Consider the following 20,227-nt stretch of genomic DNA (forward strand, 5'->3'; position numbering starts at 1 on the left):
GAGAAGCAAAGGATGTTTTGACAAAGGGAAAAAGAATATTTTAGCTGAAAATATCAAAGTTACTGCAGCAATTGAAATACAAATGCCCCTTTTCATCTGGCTCAGTGGCTTTACTGACAGGGCAACCCACAACCTGGGACCTGCCTGTCACTGAGCAGGAACTTCACCCAGGTCTGGCTCCCGGGTCAGGCCTGGGTGGGAAGGGATTGTGGCTCCATGGCAGAGAGCCACGACTTCCCGGGACACGGGCCAGAGGCAGAAGCCACGTCAGAGCAGGATCAGACCCGGGAGCTCAGCCAGAACTGCACTTCTGGGAGCACAGGGGCTGGAACAGCCACCCCAGGGCACTTCCCTCCCAAACCCCCCTGATGCCAGTGCTCGGCAGCTGCCTCGGCTCCAACCATGGGCAGGAGGAGGAGGAGGAAGAAGAGGAGGAGGAGGAGGAGGAGGAGGGCTGCTCCAGGGCTGCTCGAGAAGCTGAGCAGCTCAACTCCCACCACACTCAGCCCTTTGCCTTCCCACACCAAAAGGTGCTCTGGGGCAGCTGCCTGAGCCTGTGCCACGGGGACAGACACCCGTCCTGCTGCGGGGGGACAGGAGCAGGACCAGCCGTGGGCCAGGCTCAGCACCACCCTGTTCTCACCACCCCAGCACCCCACTAACCTCCCAGAGGGGTGTCCCAGAGGGCCACCACCCACCCCCCAGGCACAGCTCATGCCTGTGACCCGAGGTGAGAACTCGCTGTCACCGACACACCACCAACTCACCATTTTATTATTGATTTCGTGGAAATGAATCTCGCAGACTTTTTCCACCACGTCTTCGTTTTCAAAAGTTACGAAGCCAAATCCTATTTAATGAAAGACACGAAAAGGGGAAGAGGGAAGGAAAAACATTAGTTAAGCTTAACAATTTCATTTTAATAAAGCTTTACTTAGCCACTGGGACCCTGGAAAACTTCCATAACAACACGCACGTGTGACTACACCTGCTGCCTATGGAGCTGTTCCTGAGCTGATTGCAGACTAATGGAGGGAAGAAGCATTGTCTCAGGGAAAATTAATACGGTTCTGTTCCAGCTCTTCCATAGGATTTAATGGAGAATTAAAACCTCCTTATGGATTTTTTGATCCATCCTGCAGAATTTAATGGATAGTTACACCCCAGCTACATGACAGCTCAGAAACTACAATAAGGTCGTATTTTCTTTTACACCTTATAGGGTTTTAAGAGCAATCTCCACAAAACCCAATTATATTTCTATGGAACCATATTGATTTCATCTCTTGTTTAATTCCACGGGACTTCTCCATTAGAGCTGACTCATTACACGACCCAAAAAACCATAAAAATCCGGGAAGGCAGAAGATGATTCCTCATTTACCCCTGGCAAGGAAAAAAAAAACCCCAGTGCTTCCCAAACACACAGCAGCACTTTGTCTCCACGTGGCTCCAACACACCCCACCCGGCCCCACGGGTCAGCCCAGCTCCGGAGGTGGTTATTTGTCCCTTTCTTCCTGAATTACTTCCTCTAATACCTCATCAGGACATCCTGAGGCCTCCAGGAACCCATTACATTCAAGGCCTCTGATCTAATCGTTCCTCTCTTCTCCTCTGGTGCTTCAAAGAGCCACGGATTGGGGCTGGTTTAGGCTGTTTGATGCCTGCTGCCTGCCTGTAGCTGTTCACTGCCTGCTCTGCTGGGGCTGCACTGAAGGGATCTGGCAGCTCACCACAGCTATACACTGTCCTGTTCCCTGCTCCTTCCTCAAGGAAAAAAAAAATAAAATCAATCTAATGAACAAACCCCAGTCTCATGTGCTACATTTCTCTGGCGAAGGCTCGATGAGTCAACACCAACTCAAATTAAGCTAATGAAATCTCAAAAATGTAATAACAGGATGAACTCCATTCCCCCAAACTGCACTAAAAATTGCATCCTGCTGAACACACACTGAATTTGCTTCGGTGGGGCACAGCAGAAAGTGTTAAAAAATATACAGAGGCTTCTTGCAACCTCCAGGTACAGGAAACACTTTGCAGGCTACAGGCTGGGAAGCAATTCAGGGTGAGGTCTGAGCAGCTCCTGGATGGGTCCTTCAGGAATACACAGTATGTGTAGCAATGGGGAATGCTCCCATCCCTCTTCAGACCCTCTCACCGGGGGAAAACCCACCAGGAATGGTTTCTAGCTCTTCTCCAAGGCATAACACATCATCTGACAGCACACCAGGCTCAGAACACTGCTCTGCTTTGCACTTAGAGCAGGCAGCAGCCTGAATTTTTTTACATAACTCAAGTCTTTCATTTGCCTTCTAAATTACTCCATTTAAATCCACCTTAAACAGACCCGTAGTTAAAACTAAAATTTTTGTGGTTAACTGGCTGAATTCGGCATCCCAGGAATCCTGGTGCACGCTGCACCGGGCAATTCCTGGAGCAATTTCTGGAGCTGGGAGCTGTGCGTGGCCAGGGACTGACTGCCTGGTGCCATGAGATGGTCAGGCCAGGGCTACAAGTCATTAATTGTTTGAGCACCAGCAGCATCTTCATCATTAGTAACTCATTAGCGAGGGCTGCAGTTGAGGATTTCTCCTGCAACTTGTGTCAGGTCTCGGTGCCAGGATGGAGGGCAGAGGGAATTTAGGAGATTAGCCCTAATATGCCAAACACTGCAAGGAAATCCACTGCAGTCATTACATGTCTGGACTCAGAAACGAATTTCCCATTCTCCTCCCACTCCATATGCCTTAAACACAGGTTTGTCAAAAAATCATTTGTCTCATTAAACCACAGAGCCAGCCAGCTCCCCGCATTTCCAGATTTTGTAACAATAAAAAAACAATCTGTAGGTGTCAGCAGGCACTTGCAGGTTTCTAAAAAGATCGGTGGCACTTGGTTAGACTGGAAATGTGAAATAACCTACTACCACCTCCCATCCCATCCACTCTGGATGGGAAGGGGTTTGCAGGGTCAGGTGCCCACGTAGGGCTCTGCACCCAGAGCTGAAGACTCACAACATCTTATCTCTGATTCCCAACACCTCTAACTTACAGGGGACAACCAGAGGATTTCCATCTGCAGGTAAACAGGCACTTAAACCCCACAGGATGCTATTCCAGAGATGCCATTGCTCCTCAAATGAACAACCCCCAAGAGATCATACAACCCAGAATTAAAAAGTTCATAAAAGTGATGGGTAACAGGTCCTTTAAGGGAGACCTTAGCTCTGGCACAGGTTGCCCAGAGAAGCTGTGGCTGCTCCATCCCTGGAAGTGTCCAAGGCCAGGGTGGACAGGGCTTGGAGCAACCTGGGCTAGTGGAAGGTGTCCCTGCCCATGGCAGGGGGTGGAACTGGATGAGCTTTAAGGTCCCTTCCAACCCAACCCATTCCACGATTCTTTTCTTGTTTCACTTCATGGATATCAGATTCCAACTTTTAATAACTGCACCCACACAAAGATCCCCCCGCACACACGACTTATTAGTTCCCATAATGAATACACGCTCATTTTCAAATTACCAAAACTCTCAGAACCCTTCCTGGACTAAACAGACAATTATTTCTTCTGAGAGGGACTAAGAGTCAACAAAAAAAATCGTTCTCAGAAAGTGTATGAAAAAGATTAACCCAAAACAAAGGCGGCTGTTGAAAACGGTGACAGAAATAGGATTCCGGTTGTCAAGGAGCACACGTTTTAAAATGAAATTATACTGCATCCTTCTGAATGAAGCTATTATTGGAAGCTAACAAGCTCTATTTAAGAGATAAGCATTTAACAGAGTCAAACGGTTGGGTTTTTTATTCAAATGAATAAAACTGAATATTCATTTGAATAATCTTTTCTGTAAAAGAAAAGACAAAGAAGAGGGGAAAAAAACAAAGTAAGAGGCAAACAGATGCCCCCAAACAAGAGGCTCCAAGACAAGTGCCAGCATAAAAGGAAGCTGAGACCTGCAGGTGAAAAATCCTCCTTTGGCATCCACTGGGAAAAAGGAGTCATCCCACTCCATTCATCTGCTGGAAAAAAAGGAGTCATCCCACTCCATTCATCTGCTGCTTAATGTGCACCAACAGGCACCAAAATTATACCAGCACACAGGACACATCCTCCAACACACCTTGGTGACACCAAAAAGAAGAATTCAGGAAGAATTCCTTCATGGAAAGGGCACTGGAAGGGGCTGCCCAGGGAGGTGGTGGAGTCACCATCCTGGAGGTGTCCAAGGAACAACTGGAGGTGGCACCCAGTGCTCTGGGCTGCGTGACAAGGTGGGGATTGGTCAAAGGTTGGACTTGATGATCTGGGAGGTCTTTTCCAACCTAAATTATTCTGTGATTCCACGAAAAACCTCCTTTGACCCCAAGCCTTGTTCAGCTGCAGAAGCTGCCCAGGCCTGTGGGCAGAGCTCAGCCCAGCACATTCTGCCACAGTACTCCAGCAATGAGAGCAACTCTGTTCAGAGAACGTGACTGAAAGCATAAAAAGATTAAAATACTGAAGAATAGGCAGAAGCCATAAATACTACTAAGAAGCCAGACTGCAGACATCAAATGTCAGTGCTCCCGTGTTCCTGTATTTTGGTTTTTTTACCCACTCAAACAACTGTATTTCATGCTTTTGCCATCACTTGAGCGGTTTTACGTCAGCCTCGGTAAAATATAGCTGAGATGATGCCACCATTGCCACGAGATCCACCTCCCTTCCCTGGCTGGCAGGGCCCTTCCCACAGCCCCAGCTCTGTGTGCACAGGGATCGGTGTCGCAGCGCGCCGGGGATGTCACTGGGCAGCAGAATTACACGAAAGCAGCTTTACCCGGGCAAAGGGCTCAACTCCCTGAGCCCCTGCACACACTGAGACAAGGGAAACAAGGGGATTGTATCCCAACGCCAGGGAGGTTAAACCCAGGCTAATGCTGGGGTTGGACCAGCAGGGCTCTGATGGGCAGACCAGGGCTCTCATGGGCAGACCAGGGCTCTGATGGGCAGACCAGGGCTCTGATGGGCAGACCAGGGCCCTGCCACAGTGGGACGCCCGCTCCCACACAGCCAGGGCAGCGCCACAGGTGCCACCACTCCCATCACCAGCTCACAGATGGTTCCTGAGCCAAAACCACCTTCACCAGCAGCAGGCACAGCACCGTCCCTAGTGCTGTGAGGGGCTCTTCAGCCACCAGAAGGATGCTCTGGTGTGTGGAGATACTGCAAGTAGAGTTGGAGGGGCCTGTTTTGACTGCCAGGCTGTCTGGGGGTCCCCTGGTGATGTGGAGCAAGTCACTTCATCTCATCAGCCACATCAGCTCCCTCTGCCCGAGCTGTGCCCACAGTGCCAGCGAGGCTGTGGGGTCTCTGCAGCCAGGACAGCCTTGTCCTGCACTCAGAGCAGCCAGAGCACCACAGAGTTCACCAACAGCTTCTGGGAAGCTGGGGATCACCAGGGCTCTTTTGTCCTGCACAGCAATGCCAAAGAACGGGAGACAGGCATGGAGAGGAGAAAGAAGGAGATTTAAGTTACTTAAGCCCTGAAGCAGAGAAAGGTCCAGTCCTGCTGTGGTATTATTTATGCACCTGCTTTCTTGTTTATAACCCGTAGTTTTGGCAGCTGGTCCTGTGAACGGTAATAAAATGCCTTTCAAAAAGTAAAAAAAAAAAAAAAAAAAAAAATTAAAAATGAAGAAATGTGACCAGACAAGCCAGGCATAATAACATTAAAGCCCATGTCAATTAATTTTTCCTCTTCTTGATAAACGAGCCCCATTCCATCCATTAATAATGAGGGAAGAAACAAGAAAAGTTGACACTAGTTTAATTTATTTTCTCAACTTGCCTGGTCATATTTCTCCCTGTTGCAAAGCTTTCCGGTGCTGCTGGGAATTGCAAGTGGCTCCCACACAGTCGATGCATAGATTGGTGTGAATCAATACCATTCTACTTTATTCACACATCCCTTGTAATCAGAAGGGAAAAAGTTCCTTAGTAAGCTCCCAGCCTGCCAAGCTGCCTTATAAAAATAATAATAGTAATGATAAACCTGCAGGGGGGGCAGAGAAGGGGGACGTGAAACCGAGTCCTGCAATCACTGCCAACGAATCTTTATAGACAAACAGAACAAACCAAGCAGAAGGGACAGGACATTTTAATTACCCAGACACTGAACCATGGATGTTTCTAACTTCTTGCTGCCTGCAAAGGTAACACAAGGCATTGCCCCCAGAGCCTGGGAATGAGGACGTGGGTGTTTAATCCTGCCTCGGGGAAAAGCCATTTGTCCATCAGTGCCAGACCCCAACAGCCAGGACTTGAAACCTCAGCCCTGACTTTGCCACCTTCTTAGGTTGTGTCTTTGGAAAAGTCGCTCAAATATTCCCTGTGGTCCACATCTCACTTTTCTTCCCCCTCACTTTTCTTCCCCCTCACTTCCTAGTCCTTTTCTCCGAGTTTTCATCTGAAGTACTGCAACTCAGCTTGTTAGAGCCAAAAACTGTCCAGGACGAAACTAACCTGTTATTTCCTGTTATTCCAATTTCCTGTGCTGCAAACACAGGGAGGGAGAGGTTTCAGTTTCCAAAGAAGTAACTCTCTCCATACTCACCACAGCCCTACTCTGAAATATCCACCTCAGATTTTACCTCCTAACAGGGAAGAGCAATGACCGCACCTGAAGGAACCACCTGCTCCAAGGAGAACAATATCTCACCTCATCCTTGTGATAACCAGACCAGGAGAGGGATGCACCAAGGGATGGAAAGGGAAGGGAAAGGTTAAAACCTATGGTGTAGGATGGAAAATATCATCCTCATTTAACTGTAGTGTGCACTCTCCAGCCCTGCTGCTCTGGTTGATGCTCACCAAGACCCGACCTGCCTGCACAGCCATCAGGTGCTCACGTGCACCTCGGGCTGGGCACAGAACACAGGCAGCTCCTGGCAGACACAGGCAGCTGCTTAAAGTGTCAGTATATTCTCCACGACATGAGAGTAAATTCTCAAAATTAAATCAGCAGACAAGTGGCTCAGAGCAGCCCCCTCCGAGGCGCAGGCGTTTCCATCCCGGCGCGGAGGGAGCGCGGAGCGCTGAGGTCAGGGCGCAGCTGGATAAAGGGCACCAGCAAGATACTCCCTTGCTTTTGTTCGGGAAAGCTGCAAGGCTCAGGCTCCTCGCTCCGTCCTCCCATGGCTCTGTGGCATTTGCAAAGAGAGAATGGCTCAGGAACAGAAAAAGGCACCTCGGGATAAGCAGCCACTGCGCCACGTGGCAGCCTGTCCCTGCAAACGGGCCAAAATCCACCCAAACTGGATTTTCCCTGAGGGGAAATGGCTCAAAAGAGCCATTCTGACCAAAGTTTTCCAGGTTCAGGGGCCACCAACTGGGACCAGGACGTGGGTCCCAGGCAAAGCCCCCTCAGTGTCAGGGAGCACCCGGGGAAGCTGCGTGTCACGGACTGTGCTCACGGCAGCAGCACCTGAACTGCCGGTAATAAATCTTTCATAACAACAAATCTTCATTAAAATTTTATTCTATTAACGTTCTGAAATCAAACCAAAGCATTGAGTACATAATGACTGAGACGCACACTACACAGAGCTTACTAAATGCCAGTTTTATCATATTGTTAATTAACAGAAACCATTAATGCGTTCACAGATCATTTAGAAGCATTAGCGGTGACCTAAGAAAAATTGCAGGTACGTGTGATACTCTTACATCTGCACTTTTCCCTTGGAATTTTCTACACAGGAGGCCCCTAAGTTTGTTCCCCACTCAGCTTTTCTCCGTTGGAGACATCGTGTCTCAACGGGTGTGGATTTGTCAGCAGCTCGGGAATTAAAGCATCGGGCTGAAATGTGAGAGACTGCAGGAGAAAGTTATCTCAGGCAGTGTTTGCTTTTTCCTTGGTATTTGGGAGCAAGCCCACCCTGCTCCTCACAGCCTTTCACTGCTCACTGCAGTCCAGATGCAGTTCCCAGCTCTGTAAGCGGGTTGGGGGTACAGAAATGCTGGGAGCGCTGCTGGGTGAGAGAAGTGTGGCACAATCCAACAGGTTTCTTTCTGTATCAAAGCAGAAAACCCCAAATGCTTGTGTAACCCAATTAATCAATCCACCAGAATGGGAGCCTCGTGCTTCTGCCTATTCATTAGTGAGACCTGCAGCAAATGGAACCGGTGCCAAACCCGAACGCTGATTCCCACCCTAAAACACGCCCTGCTGGCCCCTCATCCTGCCACGAGCCAGGGGAACTGCAACCACTGCCCCAACACCCCTCACCACCTCTCCTGCTCCCAAAAGGGGCAGAACTGCCCATGAAGAGCCAGTGGGGGACCCCAGTCCCCTGCCCTGGCTGATGCCACACGGCAAAGGACAAGGCCAAGTGGAGCCCTGGTGAGTGGCCAGGAGCAGGCACATTTTGGCAGCCCTGTAGGGACAAAGGCCCCCACCCCACGTGCCAGCCAGCCCGGTCAGGCTCTCCTCAGAAGAGCAAGCTCCTAATGATGCAGTGCAGCAGCCGCTGCCCGCCGAGCACCACGGCCCTGCCATCTTTATCTGTTTGCCTACAGGCGTCAAATACTCTCTGCCTGTCAATTCTTCCACAGTTTATTACCAAATTTCTAAAATATTACATTTTTTATTATATCCAAATTCACTTTATTGCATTTGACAATACAGATAATCACATACCATATGCTCTAATGTTTCGAACCCAATGCATGTTGACAGCAGTTTTTATTCATGATGCATAATTCCATCCAGGGCTGACAAAGGCAGCACAGAACCCAGCCTGGTGTCAGGGTTTGGAGGGGAGGGGGGGGATCCTTTTTTCCATTTCCTTTTCTCCCTTTTAACAACAGATTTACAAAACTGGGAGGAAAGATGCTTTGCTTCCAGGAGAAATAGGAAATTGGCTGAAAAGATGGGCTTATCAAAGAGACGTCCTCAAAATATTAATAACGGTTTGGTTATTGTAATTATGTGCATTTGAAACTTGCTGCTAATGGGGTGAGGGAAGCAGGACTGCTCCTGAGGAGTGAGCAGAGGCTGGGGTGGTGTGGGGGGCATGGGGCTGGACCCCTCTCCTGCACACCTTCCTGCCTGCCTCTGGTCACTCACTGCTGAGACCAGCCCCACTCCCCAAGGGTGACAGTGGGAAGGGACACATGAAAGTGTCCTGGGACGGCTGGGGAAGGGCCCCCGGGTGAAGAAGATGCCTGAGCACGACCCTGAAAGACTCTGAAAGCCACAGTTTCTTGAAACAACACACAGAATAATGGAATGGTCTCGGTTGGAAAGGACCTTAAAGATCATTTTGTTCCAACTCCCCCTGTCAGTGTGACACCTTCCACTAGCCCAGGTTGCTCCAAGCCCCGTCCACCCTGGCCTTGGACACTACCAGGGATGGGGCAGCCACAGCTTCTCTGGGCAACCTGTGCCACGGCCTCACCATCCTCACAGTAAAAAATTTCTTCCCAATATCGAATCTAAACCCACTCTCCTCCAGTCTGAACCCCACTGATAGGAAAATGATAGGAAATTAAACACGTGGTCAAGAGCTTTCCCGAGTGGGGTCAGCCATTCCCATCACCTCTTCCTGCCTTTCCTTGAACCAACACTCATGAAACCAGGAGCTGGAGGCAGAGCTGGTGTGATGTGCTGGAGCAGCCCCTGCCCTCTCCCTGCCCCATCCACAACCCCAAGCCTCAGGACTGTCCAACCAAGAGGACCCTGAGATTCCTGTTCAGCTGCTGGGAGAGGAAAACCTGAGAAAAACCCACATCCCAACCACCACACTCAGGCAATAGATTCAACAACTTGAGAGATGGCCACGCTGCACAAACCAAACAGGATGCTACGTCTAAATTAAGCTGTAATGACCCGCTCCGAGCTCTTTATTAGCCAGGTAATGATCATTTAAGAGGAGGTTACTATCTTGAGCCAAGGGCACCTAATACCATTACTGAACTTGTTAAAACCTGCCAAGCAAGTCATTATTTCTAACATTATTTCTTTTTCTCCTCAGACAGCCTTTTGCCTCTCCCCTTGTGCTGCTTGGCCATAAATCCCGGGATCACGCAGGCTTGGCCACCTTTCCCCAGGAGGCTGAATTTAGCTCCCACTCACCACAGGCACACTGGACCCAAGAAAAATACCCCGCAAAAAACAAGCTTTTAAAAACTCTGACCTTAAACAGCCATGGAGACAGGCCAGAGTCTGGCAGGAACACACAGAAGTGGTCCCCAGGCCTGGAGGCCTCAGAGACCCCAGGTTCCTCTGGCATCCCATGGGATGTCTCTTGGAACTGCCTGTGACTCACATCCTGCATGGACCATTCTGGCTGTGAAGAAAGGGGCTTAAACAACACCCTCAAGGATTCTGGGGCTGGTGGGAAAACCAGAGTCCACATGGGAGTGCAGGGTGAGCTCCACTGGGGATGACCTGCCTGGTGAAGGGGATGCTGCTGGGACCCATCACATCCCCCAGGAGCTGCCAGGGAGCGAGGCTGCAGTGAGCCAAGGGCAGACAGATCTGCTGCTGATTTGGAGAAGGACAGAGGATGGCCTTGCCCCAGCCCTGGAAGTGTTCAAAGCCAGGTTGGACAGGGTTTGGAACAACCTGGTGTAGTGGAAGGTGTCCCTGCTCATAGTAGAACAAGATGAACTTTAAGGTCTCTCCCAACACATTCTGTGACTCTATGATGACAAGACACTGAGATGCTTTCCTATTTACCCCAGTCATGTCCCCTCAGGAAAACAAACCCCCACCTCCTCTGCCCACCTCCAGCCCTCAGATGCTCATATAAGGAAGAGAAAAAAAGGGGGGGGGGAAAGAGAAAGCCCAAAGCTCAGACACACAGCTGCCCCACGACTCTGTGAAAAATTCCACTGGGTGCTGGCACATCTGATCTGCTCAACTGAGCCACTGCCGAGGCACTGGGTCCACTGAGGACCCATCCCTGGGGCACAGGAGGGGAGAGGATCCAGCAGCCCCAGTCCCAGTCGGGAGGGAGCAGAGGTGGCTGCATCCCACAGCATCCCAGCGTGGACAGGATTATGAATGACACCAGCAAGCTGCCAGCTCAGGAACTCATTACTGTCAAGGTAGAGCGTGGCTGGCTGCCAGGCCCCCAGCCCTCACGCTCGCTATGCCAGAACATCCACACACAATTTAATTGCATTATAATTTCAAAAGTGCTTTTCAAACTGGAAAAAGGCATTCACTGATTAACCAGCGAAGAGCAAAATTGTTTATGAAATTGAATACAAAAAGCTACAGAAATGTAATTGGGTTGTTCTAGCACCTAATTTTCAAGCCATTTTCCCACTTATTTAATCACGAGATACAAAAGGAACTAGTGAATTGACTTCATACTAATTAGATTACTCCCCGCGATACTCCAAGCCTATATTCCAACTGGTTGATAGTGCTGCTTTAAACAGAACAAAAAATGGAGCAACAGCTTGTCTGGGGCCATAACACATTTGTTTCCTATCAACCCTCTTCTACTGGAGGGCCATAAAATCCAGGCCGAATTCCCCCTAACCTGCCATCGCCAGTCACCCAGAAATCACTAACTTTCCCAGAAAGGAATGATAATCATTTGCCAAATGATCCTGGCTGTTCCCAGGTGCCAGCTCAGGGCTCCCCACCACACTGATCACCACCAGCCACCCAGGTGGGCAACCAGTAGCCCGGAGTCCCCGTGGGAGTGGTGAGGGAAATCAGCAGCGTGTTAAAATGTCACATTTTAACATGGACATTTAATGGAGGAGTTGGGCATCCCTGGGGATGGACACTCGGGTCCCCCAAACAAGGAAGAGCTGGTAAAGGGGAGCTCTGGTTCCGACCAGAGTGGCTAAAGCCACCACAGAAGCACTGCCAGGAACACCCAGGCTGTTCTAAACATGAAGTGCAAGGTCATCTCTTGATTGAAAATATCAGTTTCTTTGCCAGCAGCAAACCAGGGAAGCTGCAGAAACTTTGTTTAATTCCAAATCAAGTCACTAAATTAACAGAAACATTTATCAAGTCTCTGGTTTCCTGAAGAAGAGTATTTGAAGATCCACCTCCTCCCATTTCTTTGCAGCATACACTTGCAGAAGTTTCTTTAAAGCTGCCCAAGACCTACTCTGCACCTGATACAATCTGCTCACAGCTTTTCCACTAATTTTAAATGTTATTAGGTGCAACATAATTGATTATATAATCAAATGTGGAATGTACATTATCAAGATATTGTAGCACTTCACAGGCCATTTAATCAGCATATCTGGGACTGTGCCAAAATGAATTAGCCTGCATTAAATTTCAAGTACATATTATTGGTTGTATTTGTCTCCATGCTTAAGCAGGCGCTTGCTCTTACAAAAGAAATCTGAAATCCTTCAATTATAGAAAGAGATTATTAAAAAACTCTCCCAGAGTTGTCTCCTCTGCAACAAAAGAGCTCAAAGTTGTCTCTTCTCTGACAAAGAGGGAGGGGGGTGATGGGTGCCCACCTTCGATGGGCCATTTGTGGGTGCCCTGTGGGGAGGTTGGGAGGGGCAGACCCCCAGCTTGCCCCCATCCAGGCCCATTTGTGCCACATGTCAGAAACAGTCTAATTTCAGGCTCTGTCACCGGGAAAATGCTACCAAAAGGCACCATCACTCAGTGTCCCCTGGCTGGTGATGGGGCCATGGGTCACCCCTGCCCCAGTGAGCTGGTGCCTCCCGAGCCTGGTACCCCCAACTTGGCTTCTGTGTCCCTGGAGCCAACCAGTCCCTCCAGACTCAAACTGGGATTCTGAAGACAGGGATTTCTGCTTGGTTTCAGTGTGAGGCAGCTCTGTGGTGGAAGAATGAAGCCAAAACCTGCCACTGCTCCTCTCCAGGGCACCAGCCAAGCCCAGAACCTTCCACCTGCTCGTGCTGCCAAAGCTCAGCTCTCCCCGCTGCGGAGTTCAGGGGAGCAGCAGCTGCCAGAGGAGCCCCCGGAGAAACGACGGACGCGTCTCCAGCGCCGACTTCGCAGGGGGGAATTTTTCAAGCAGCTGAACGGCTGCTCAAGGTGACTCCTGCCTACCTGGATCCTGCAGCAGCAGCCTGACAGCTCAGGGCTGGGGGGCACAGACCCACCGGGGCGGGTAAAGCACCTCCCCAAAACACACACGGCCCCGGGGCCACCGGCTGCCAGCCCGTGTCACAGAGTCCTCCCTGCACACTGCAGAGCAGGGAGCACACAGTGAAGGGCACTTTGCTGGGAGCGTGCAGGTGTCCTTCCTCTCATTAACACATGAGCACCAGCTCAGATTAATGGGCAGGTGAAAGGCCACACTCTACCACGGGCTCCCAAAGTAGCTCCGGTGACCCTGCTGGCAGCTGTCACCAGGCAGAGCACCCAGCCCGGGCTGTGCTCCCACAGAGAGACCCCTTCCACACTGGGGAAGAACAGGAGAGAGAGAGAGAGACTGGTCCAGCCCCAGCATCTCCTCCTGGAACTGCCATGGGAGCCCCCAGCACAGAGCTCGGACACAGGGGCACATCCCACAGGCTGCACCCTCACGGGGGGACCCTCAGTGCAAAACGTCCCCCATTTCCATTCATTTGTTTATCCCAGCTGGATTTGCATCCCTCAACCAGGTGAAATGCTGCTGCACACAAAACATGGTGACACCCTCCATGGATGTCCTACCCATCCTGTCTGCATCCCAAAGTGCTGCCAGTCCTGGCTGGGAAGGAGAGCACGGAATCTCTGGTGCCCTTCTGACTCCATCTATCACACAATGGAAGGCAATAACAAATCAGGCACCGAACAACAAAAAACTATTCAAGGAATTGAAATAAATACTGACAAGGGTCAAGGGAAATACCAGCAAAAATGAGCAGCTTAGCTTCAGGTTAAGCTAATCCCTTTGAGCTGTGCAGTATGACCCCTCTGGGCTAAAACTTCAGGCAGCACACAACATTCCTGGACATTATTAATATCCTTGGCCAGGGCTCCATCCCTGCTGCTCACGCACCGTGTCAGTATTTGCCTAAGCAAACAACATATACTGCTGAGAGAGAGAGTGCCTGGCCAGGACAGATGCTTTGGGTACACGCACCACTTGTTCCTCTGGATACACAAGTAAAGAGCAAAGCATTTGCTCAGCTATTCCTGGAAACCAGCTCCCACCACCACGGAGAGGCCAACACGCTGCAGCTCCCACCACCACCCAGGGCTGTGAGGTACAGCCTCAAATATCCCTGCAAATGCTGAGACAGCCCAGCTTTCCCCTGTGTGCAGGGGGTAAAACCAAGAAGAACGTTCAAACCGCTCTGGTGTGCGTTCCCAGGAAATCTCTGATAGAAGAAACAGAGGAGATGGGGGAAAACACCCTTTATAAGGGTAAGCTTGAAGTCTGTTTTTTGTCCAGGACCACAGGTGAAGTGAGATAACACAGGATCACAGAATGGTCTGGGCTGGGAGGGACCTTCACCTCGTTTCAACTGCCTGCCAAGGGCAGGGACACCTTCCACTACACCAGGTTGCTCCGAGCCCTGTCCAACACTGTCACATAAATGTCATGGTGTCTCCCCATTAACACCATGGATGCTCCTGGCCCCAGAATCCACCTCAAACTCCAGACTCCTCCCCTGAAACAGTGCAAACAGCTTTACTTTTACAGTAATAGCTCCAGATAGTCATCACTATTTTACATACGTCCATGGGCCAGGGCTGACAGTGGCTGCTGAAATACATACATCAAATTTTTAATACAGCATAAATTTTCGTTCTATGGCAGACATGCTCATCCTGACACCTGCTCACATGGAAAACCCCAAAGCCAGCACCGAGATGCCCCGGGAAGCTCTGCTGACACACGGAGCAGGGCTGGGTCCCTGTCCCTGCCCTCCCTCCTGCTCGGGGCCCGGCGGGAGCAGTCGCTGTGTGAGCAGCACCACACACGTCCCGCCCGTTTTGCCGTCACCCCGCAGTGACCCGGCGCCGTCACCGCTGCCCAGCCCCAGCCACGCTCCATTACATTGTGGATGCTTCTGCTTTTTCAGCTGCCTGTCTGCTGGAAGAGCACGGACAGGGCAGGAACACGTCGCTGGAGCAGAGGAGCTAATCCATTTACTGGAGTCGTTTGTTGATATTGCCAATCTCCCATTGACCAGAGTAAACCTCACGTATCTTAATCATTTTTTCCACCCTTGGAAGCCAGCAATAAAAAAAAAAAAACCAAACCCACGAGCGTATTTTGGGAGCACTGTCGGAGAAATCCCATTGTTCTTTGCTGCATCAATAAAAGCAGTTTTGCTGTTTGATAGTATAAAGTGTTCAAGAACCAGATGCAACAAAGGAGCAGAATCACCCTGGGAAAGGAAACTTTTAATAGGGACCACACAGAGCCAGGCAGCTCTGTAAAAGGGATCTGCTGGGAAAGGAGAAGGAAAACAAGGCTTAAACAAGCACAAAACCCAGAGCCCTTTGCTAATAATCACATCTAAAATTCAAAGTATCACATCCAAAGTATGCTTCCCAGTGTTCCTCAGGTACAGCAGGTGCTTCCCTTCCTCTGCAGCCACTTTTCAAGACCATGCATGGACAAATGAGGAAAAAAAGAGATGGACTTTCTCTGCTGAGCCATCTAAACCCCGTGATTTTGTCATCACTGAGTGCCTTAACCACGTCTTCTGACCTTCTCTGACAGCCACAGCCCAGTCACTCCCTGCTGGGGATGATTCCCCCGAAGTTTGCTGCCCTCCCAGCCCCACCCAAGCACAAGCACTCTGTTGAGCTCCGGGATGCCAGGGAATCACATGCTGGAGGACGATGGGATGAAGGAACAGCTATGGATGGATGGGCTCCTGCCAAAGCTCCGGCAGAAGCGCAGCCACGCTGCTGTGTCACCTGCCACCTTCAGGGGTGACCTTCTCCAGTGCCTCCCTCCTGTTTGGATCCAGCCCAGCCCCGTTCCCAGGTGCACAGGCCCGGCAGAGATTTATTAAAGCTCCCCTCTCCTGCTCGTGTTTTGGTGACATTGTTTTATGGATTTCCCCCCCGCGCCCAACCTTTGTTGGAGCCATCGGGGAAAACGCTGAAATCTTTATCCTCGGAAACAAAAGCGCCCGGAGCCGCAGTCCCAGGCAGAGGGAAAGGTGAACTAATTACACACCCCCAGCGTCCCCCGGGGTGTTCTCACAGCACGGGTGCCACCGGCCCAGACCTCCAGCGCCCGCCTGCTGCCGCATCCCCCCTCCCCACGCCCGTCCCCAGCTCCCAGCTCCATTCTCACCCTCGGTGGGAGCAAGCACACAGCATCTATTAACAGCCAAACCCTGCAGAGCCAGCCTGGGCTGGCTCCTGACCTGAGGATGGGCTGGAACGGGGAAGGTGCAGTGGGGGAGGCATTCCATGAGAATCCCCTTCGCTTCCCCGCTTTCAAAGCAGACAAAGAACCTGCCGTGTTTATGCGATGACCTTTTCCTGTGGTCCCTGCAGGCACCGGAGAACAAAGCTGTGGCAGAATCTCCCTGCAACCTCTGGGCAGTGGGAAAGGGCTGTTTCATCGCTGCAGTGGAAGTCTGGCAGTTGGTTCAGGGGCTGGGGGGTTTTTTTGGCACTATTTTGCTGGGATACTCAAACAGTGCTGAGGACTAGAAACCCACGGCAGAGCTCAGCCTGACGCCCCGTCCCAGACTCACACGCTGCTTCCAGCGACCGGCTCAGTCTGTCTGTGGCACTCCGAGCTTTTAAGTGCCACTCACAGACTTCTTGGCTGGTTCAAATCCCATTTTGTAAAGGGTAAAGCAACCTACAGGGATCTGTGCACTCCCAGGGAGTAGAACTGCTTGTGATGCAGCTCGAGCACAGAGAAATGCCCCGGCCAGGCTTCACGCAGACAATTCCCCTCAGCAGATTTACACTTGCTCAGGGATTTACTGGGTCAGAATAGGGCACTGCCAGGACAAGGGCTTCTTTGGACCAAGTCCTTGCTGCTTCCAGCTCTTGGGCTGCAGCTGCCACTGAGCTCAAAGAGCCTCATGTTCAGACTGTCCTCCACGAACCTACAGTCATATTTAACCTGAGACAGAACAAGAAAACTTTTGGGGTACAGTATATACAAAAGCTGCCTATCTTACCCTCAAAGTCAGGGCTGGCTGTTCCTAGAAGACTATCCAGTGGCATGAGAGGGGGAGGGCCCAGAAGAGCCATCTCCATCCTGCTCCATGGTGGGGAAGGAGAGTCAAATGAGCAGAGGATGGAGCTGCCCCGTCTCCCACCTTGTTCATCCACGAACCTCACACACGACCTCAGGCAAATTCCTGCTTGGCAGACCTTCACTTCCCGACCCAGAGAAGATCTATCTCTCCTATTAGTAAAGCATTTGGGTGAAAGGGTCTATGGTATATATGGAGAGAGAAAAGAAAACCCAACAAACTACGAGAGCCAGGCAGCACAGCACAAAAGCCCTACTGCCAGTCACCGGGAATGGGCTATTTATAGCTGAGGATCATTAACTGTATTAAAAAAGTTTGATGTTCTCTAACAATCCATGTCATTTTGAGGCACTGGCCTTCCCCCTGACGCCCGCTGATAACTGGAGTGGTGGTGCTGAATAGAGGTAATTATACACCAGTTCAATAGGCTGAGTCCCGCGCCCAATGCGAGCGTGTCCTTTCCCCAGGGCTCTTATTTAAATATTATGCCAGCTCCCACAGCCAACCACGGCAAGAATACTGCCATGGATACTCTCAGAAAACTGCATAATTACGAATAACGCCTCGGTTTTTTAACAAAATAAATCACCACACACTAAAGAAGTGCTTATTCCAGCCTAGTGCTGGAAGAGATTAAAATGCCAAGTGAAGTGGAGCATCCCTCTCCTGAGAAACACTGATGCTCTCTGGTATTTTTTTACTTCTGCTGGCCACACTGGCTAGCTGGCTGTGGAGTATGGTCAGGGCTGGCAGGACTACCACAGCACCTGGACCAGAGGTGCTGAGCATCACCCAGAACAGCAGGTCCTGGGCTCCTCCACTACCAACCCCACACAGGCTATTCCAGCCCCGAGCCAGACATTTACCAACGTGGTTGGTTCTCACCCAGCTCAAAGTTTATCTGCTTGTAAGGAATGTAGGAGCCCAGCACAGATAACGCTGCTGATCCTTATCAGCAGGAACACAAAGCTCTGGTGAGATGACACATTGAACATATGGTTTTAAAGGCTTCATGTTTTGATCTGCCTCATGATGTCATTGTTGTCCCAGCCTGGTGAGGCTGACACCACGTTCCATCCATCCATCCATCCATCCACCCATCCTGGGATGTGCAATTTATCCTTTGCTGGAGAGCACAGGGCTCAGAAATAAAGCAGCCCCCCCAGAGGTGTCCCACAGCCACCCCTCCAGCCTCACACGCTCAGGGCAAGCAGCAAAATCATCTTCTCTGATGGGCTGCGTGACAGAGGGAACTGCTGTAAAACCAGCTATTGACTGCTTCCATTATCTCAGCTTTCATGCACCCCAGCTGATGTCACCACCACCCAGCCAGACCCCAGCTCATCCCAGTCTGGTCAGTCCAAGCCCAGCGAGGCTGAAGGGAGGCCAGAGACCAGCATGAGGGCTGGGGAGGGACAGTGCAAACATGGAGCTTCACGGCAGAAATCCCACTTGGCACGAGCACCATCCCAGCCCAGGGTTCAGGAGCTCTTTGCTGGGTGGCTCTGTGTTCTCAAGGCAAGGGTGGACAGGCTGCAACACCCCTGGAGCCACACCCTGACCCCGAGTCCAACCTCCCTGTCAAGCCTCGCCAAGGTTTTAAGCACCTTCCCTTTAAAATCCCTCAAGAATAAGGGCTCTCCTCCCAAACCCTCCACACAGCTCTTGTTTCTCGAGTCACCACCACTGCAGAGCACTGGCTGTGGTCTCTCCAGCCTGGCAGAGCCTCACTAGTGCCTGGTCTCTGAGGAGGAGGAGGAGGAGGGAGCGGGGCTGGGAAGGGACACCCCAGCTTTGGCTGCCCTGCCTGAGTCGGGAAAGCGCCTTTGACACCAGCAAAGACTCCCCAAGCCCCACACCTGCTCCGAGGGAATTTTCCTGACACATTTAATGGCAGATCCTTCCACCTCTGCTCCCTGTGCAGGGCAAGTTTCCAGTGATCCATTCCCATGGCTGGCCCCACCTCCCACCCCCCTCTCTCCAGATAAACACAGTGCTTCACAAAATTATCTTGTGCCCACAAGCGAGACACAAACCAGAGCAGCCTTTCTGCTGGTCACTGATGAGAACCTTCAATAGATCAGGAACAGAGATACTTCCACATCTCAAATCACATTCAGAAAGACAGGTGGGGAAAGAGGGGAAAACATTCAGATAATATTAAGAGGTTTTCTGGCGTTCTGATAATTTTCCCATATTCAGCGAAAGAATAAAAGTTTTGGGTGGTTTTTTTAATAAATTCCAGCTTCAAACCCTCTATTTTTTTCCTCCCAGAAAAATCTTTCCCCCAAAGAAGAATTATGTCTGACCAGAAAACACAGGGAAGTTGCTGTTACCTGTTTTTTGAAGGTCACTACCTCCTTCACATGTACCAAATTCATCCACCCCACCACACTGCCCAGGAGATAACCTGATGCTCAAGGCCAAGGTGAGCAATGCCTGTCCTCAACTAATCAGCAGGTAATTAGCTGAAAGAAATCAGAATGAAGCTGCTGATGAAGAGTAAACCTTCAGCCACTAAATTCTGTCCTCAAATAATGAGACTTTATTTTAATTTCACAGTAATAATATTTATTGCCCAGCATCCCCTCCTCTTATTTACCTCCAGGAAGGAACATTAGCATCAAAAACACAACAAAAAATACCCAGCAAGCAGCTTCCACCAATTCCCGTGTATCACTCATCATTAAATTTGAGAATTAAGCCCTGTTAATGGACACAAACCATCATTTTGAGCGTGCAGGCAGTGTTAATATTTGAATAAGCCAACAACAACAACAAAATGTAGAGGACTAATACATGCACGGTCATTCTTTCAAGCAGGGAGGATTCAGTTTTCATTTTCACAGAATATTAAACCAAATTTTAATTAGATTACACTAGTGCCTCCCTAATAAGTGCTTGCAAGGGGAGCTCTATTGTGCAGAAACATACTCCACAGTGGAAGGGAAGAATTTGCCAGTTAAGTGGCTTAATCACTGAAGAGCTCTGAGGTGGCTCCTTGTTTTTTCTTCATTGTGGCCACCTCACACTTTGCCAAGAGGCT

General features: G+C 50.4%; 1 protein-coding gene across 16 annotated transcripts in view; it reads right to left on the bottom strand.

Annotated features, from left to right (window-relative positions):
- Window positions 1–20,227, bottom strand: part of MSI2 (musashi RNA binding protein 2) — a 221,624-nt gene that overhangs the window by 53,821 nt on the left and 147,576 nt on the right. For all 16 annotated transcript variants that reach the window (XR_003536759.1, XR_003536758.1, XR_003536757.1 and 13 more), the window contains exon 8: window positions 768–850. Coding sequence is in view for 11 of the 16 variants with exons in the window: in XM_027698817.1 (XP_027554618.1) it covers window positions 768–850 (83 nt within the window). In the remaining 5 variants the exon portion in view is untranslated. The remainder of the gene's footprint in view (window positions 1–767; window positions 851–20,227) is intronic.

This window comes from Neopelma chrysocephalum, unplaced genomic scaffold (assembly GCF_003984885.1).
Source record: "Neopelma chrysocephalum unplaced genomic scaffold, ASM398488v2 Primary Assembly neopelma1_132, whole genome shotgun sequence".
In the NCBI taxonomy this organism is placed as follows: domain Eukaryota; kingdom Metazoa; phylum Chordata; class Aves; order Passeriformes; family Pipridae; genus Neopelma; species Neopelma chrysocephalum.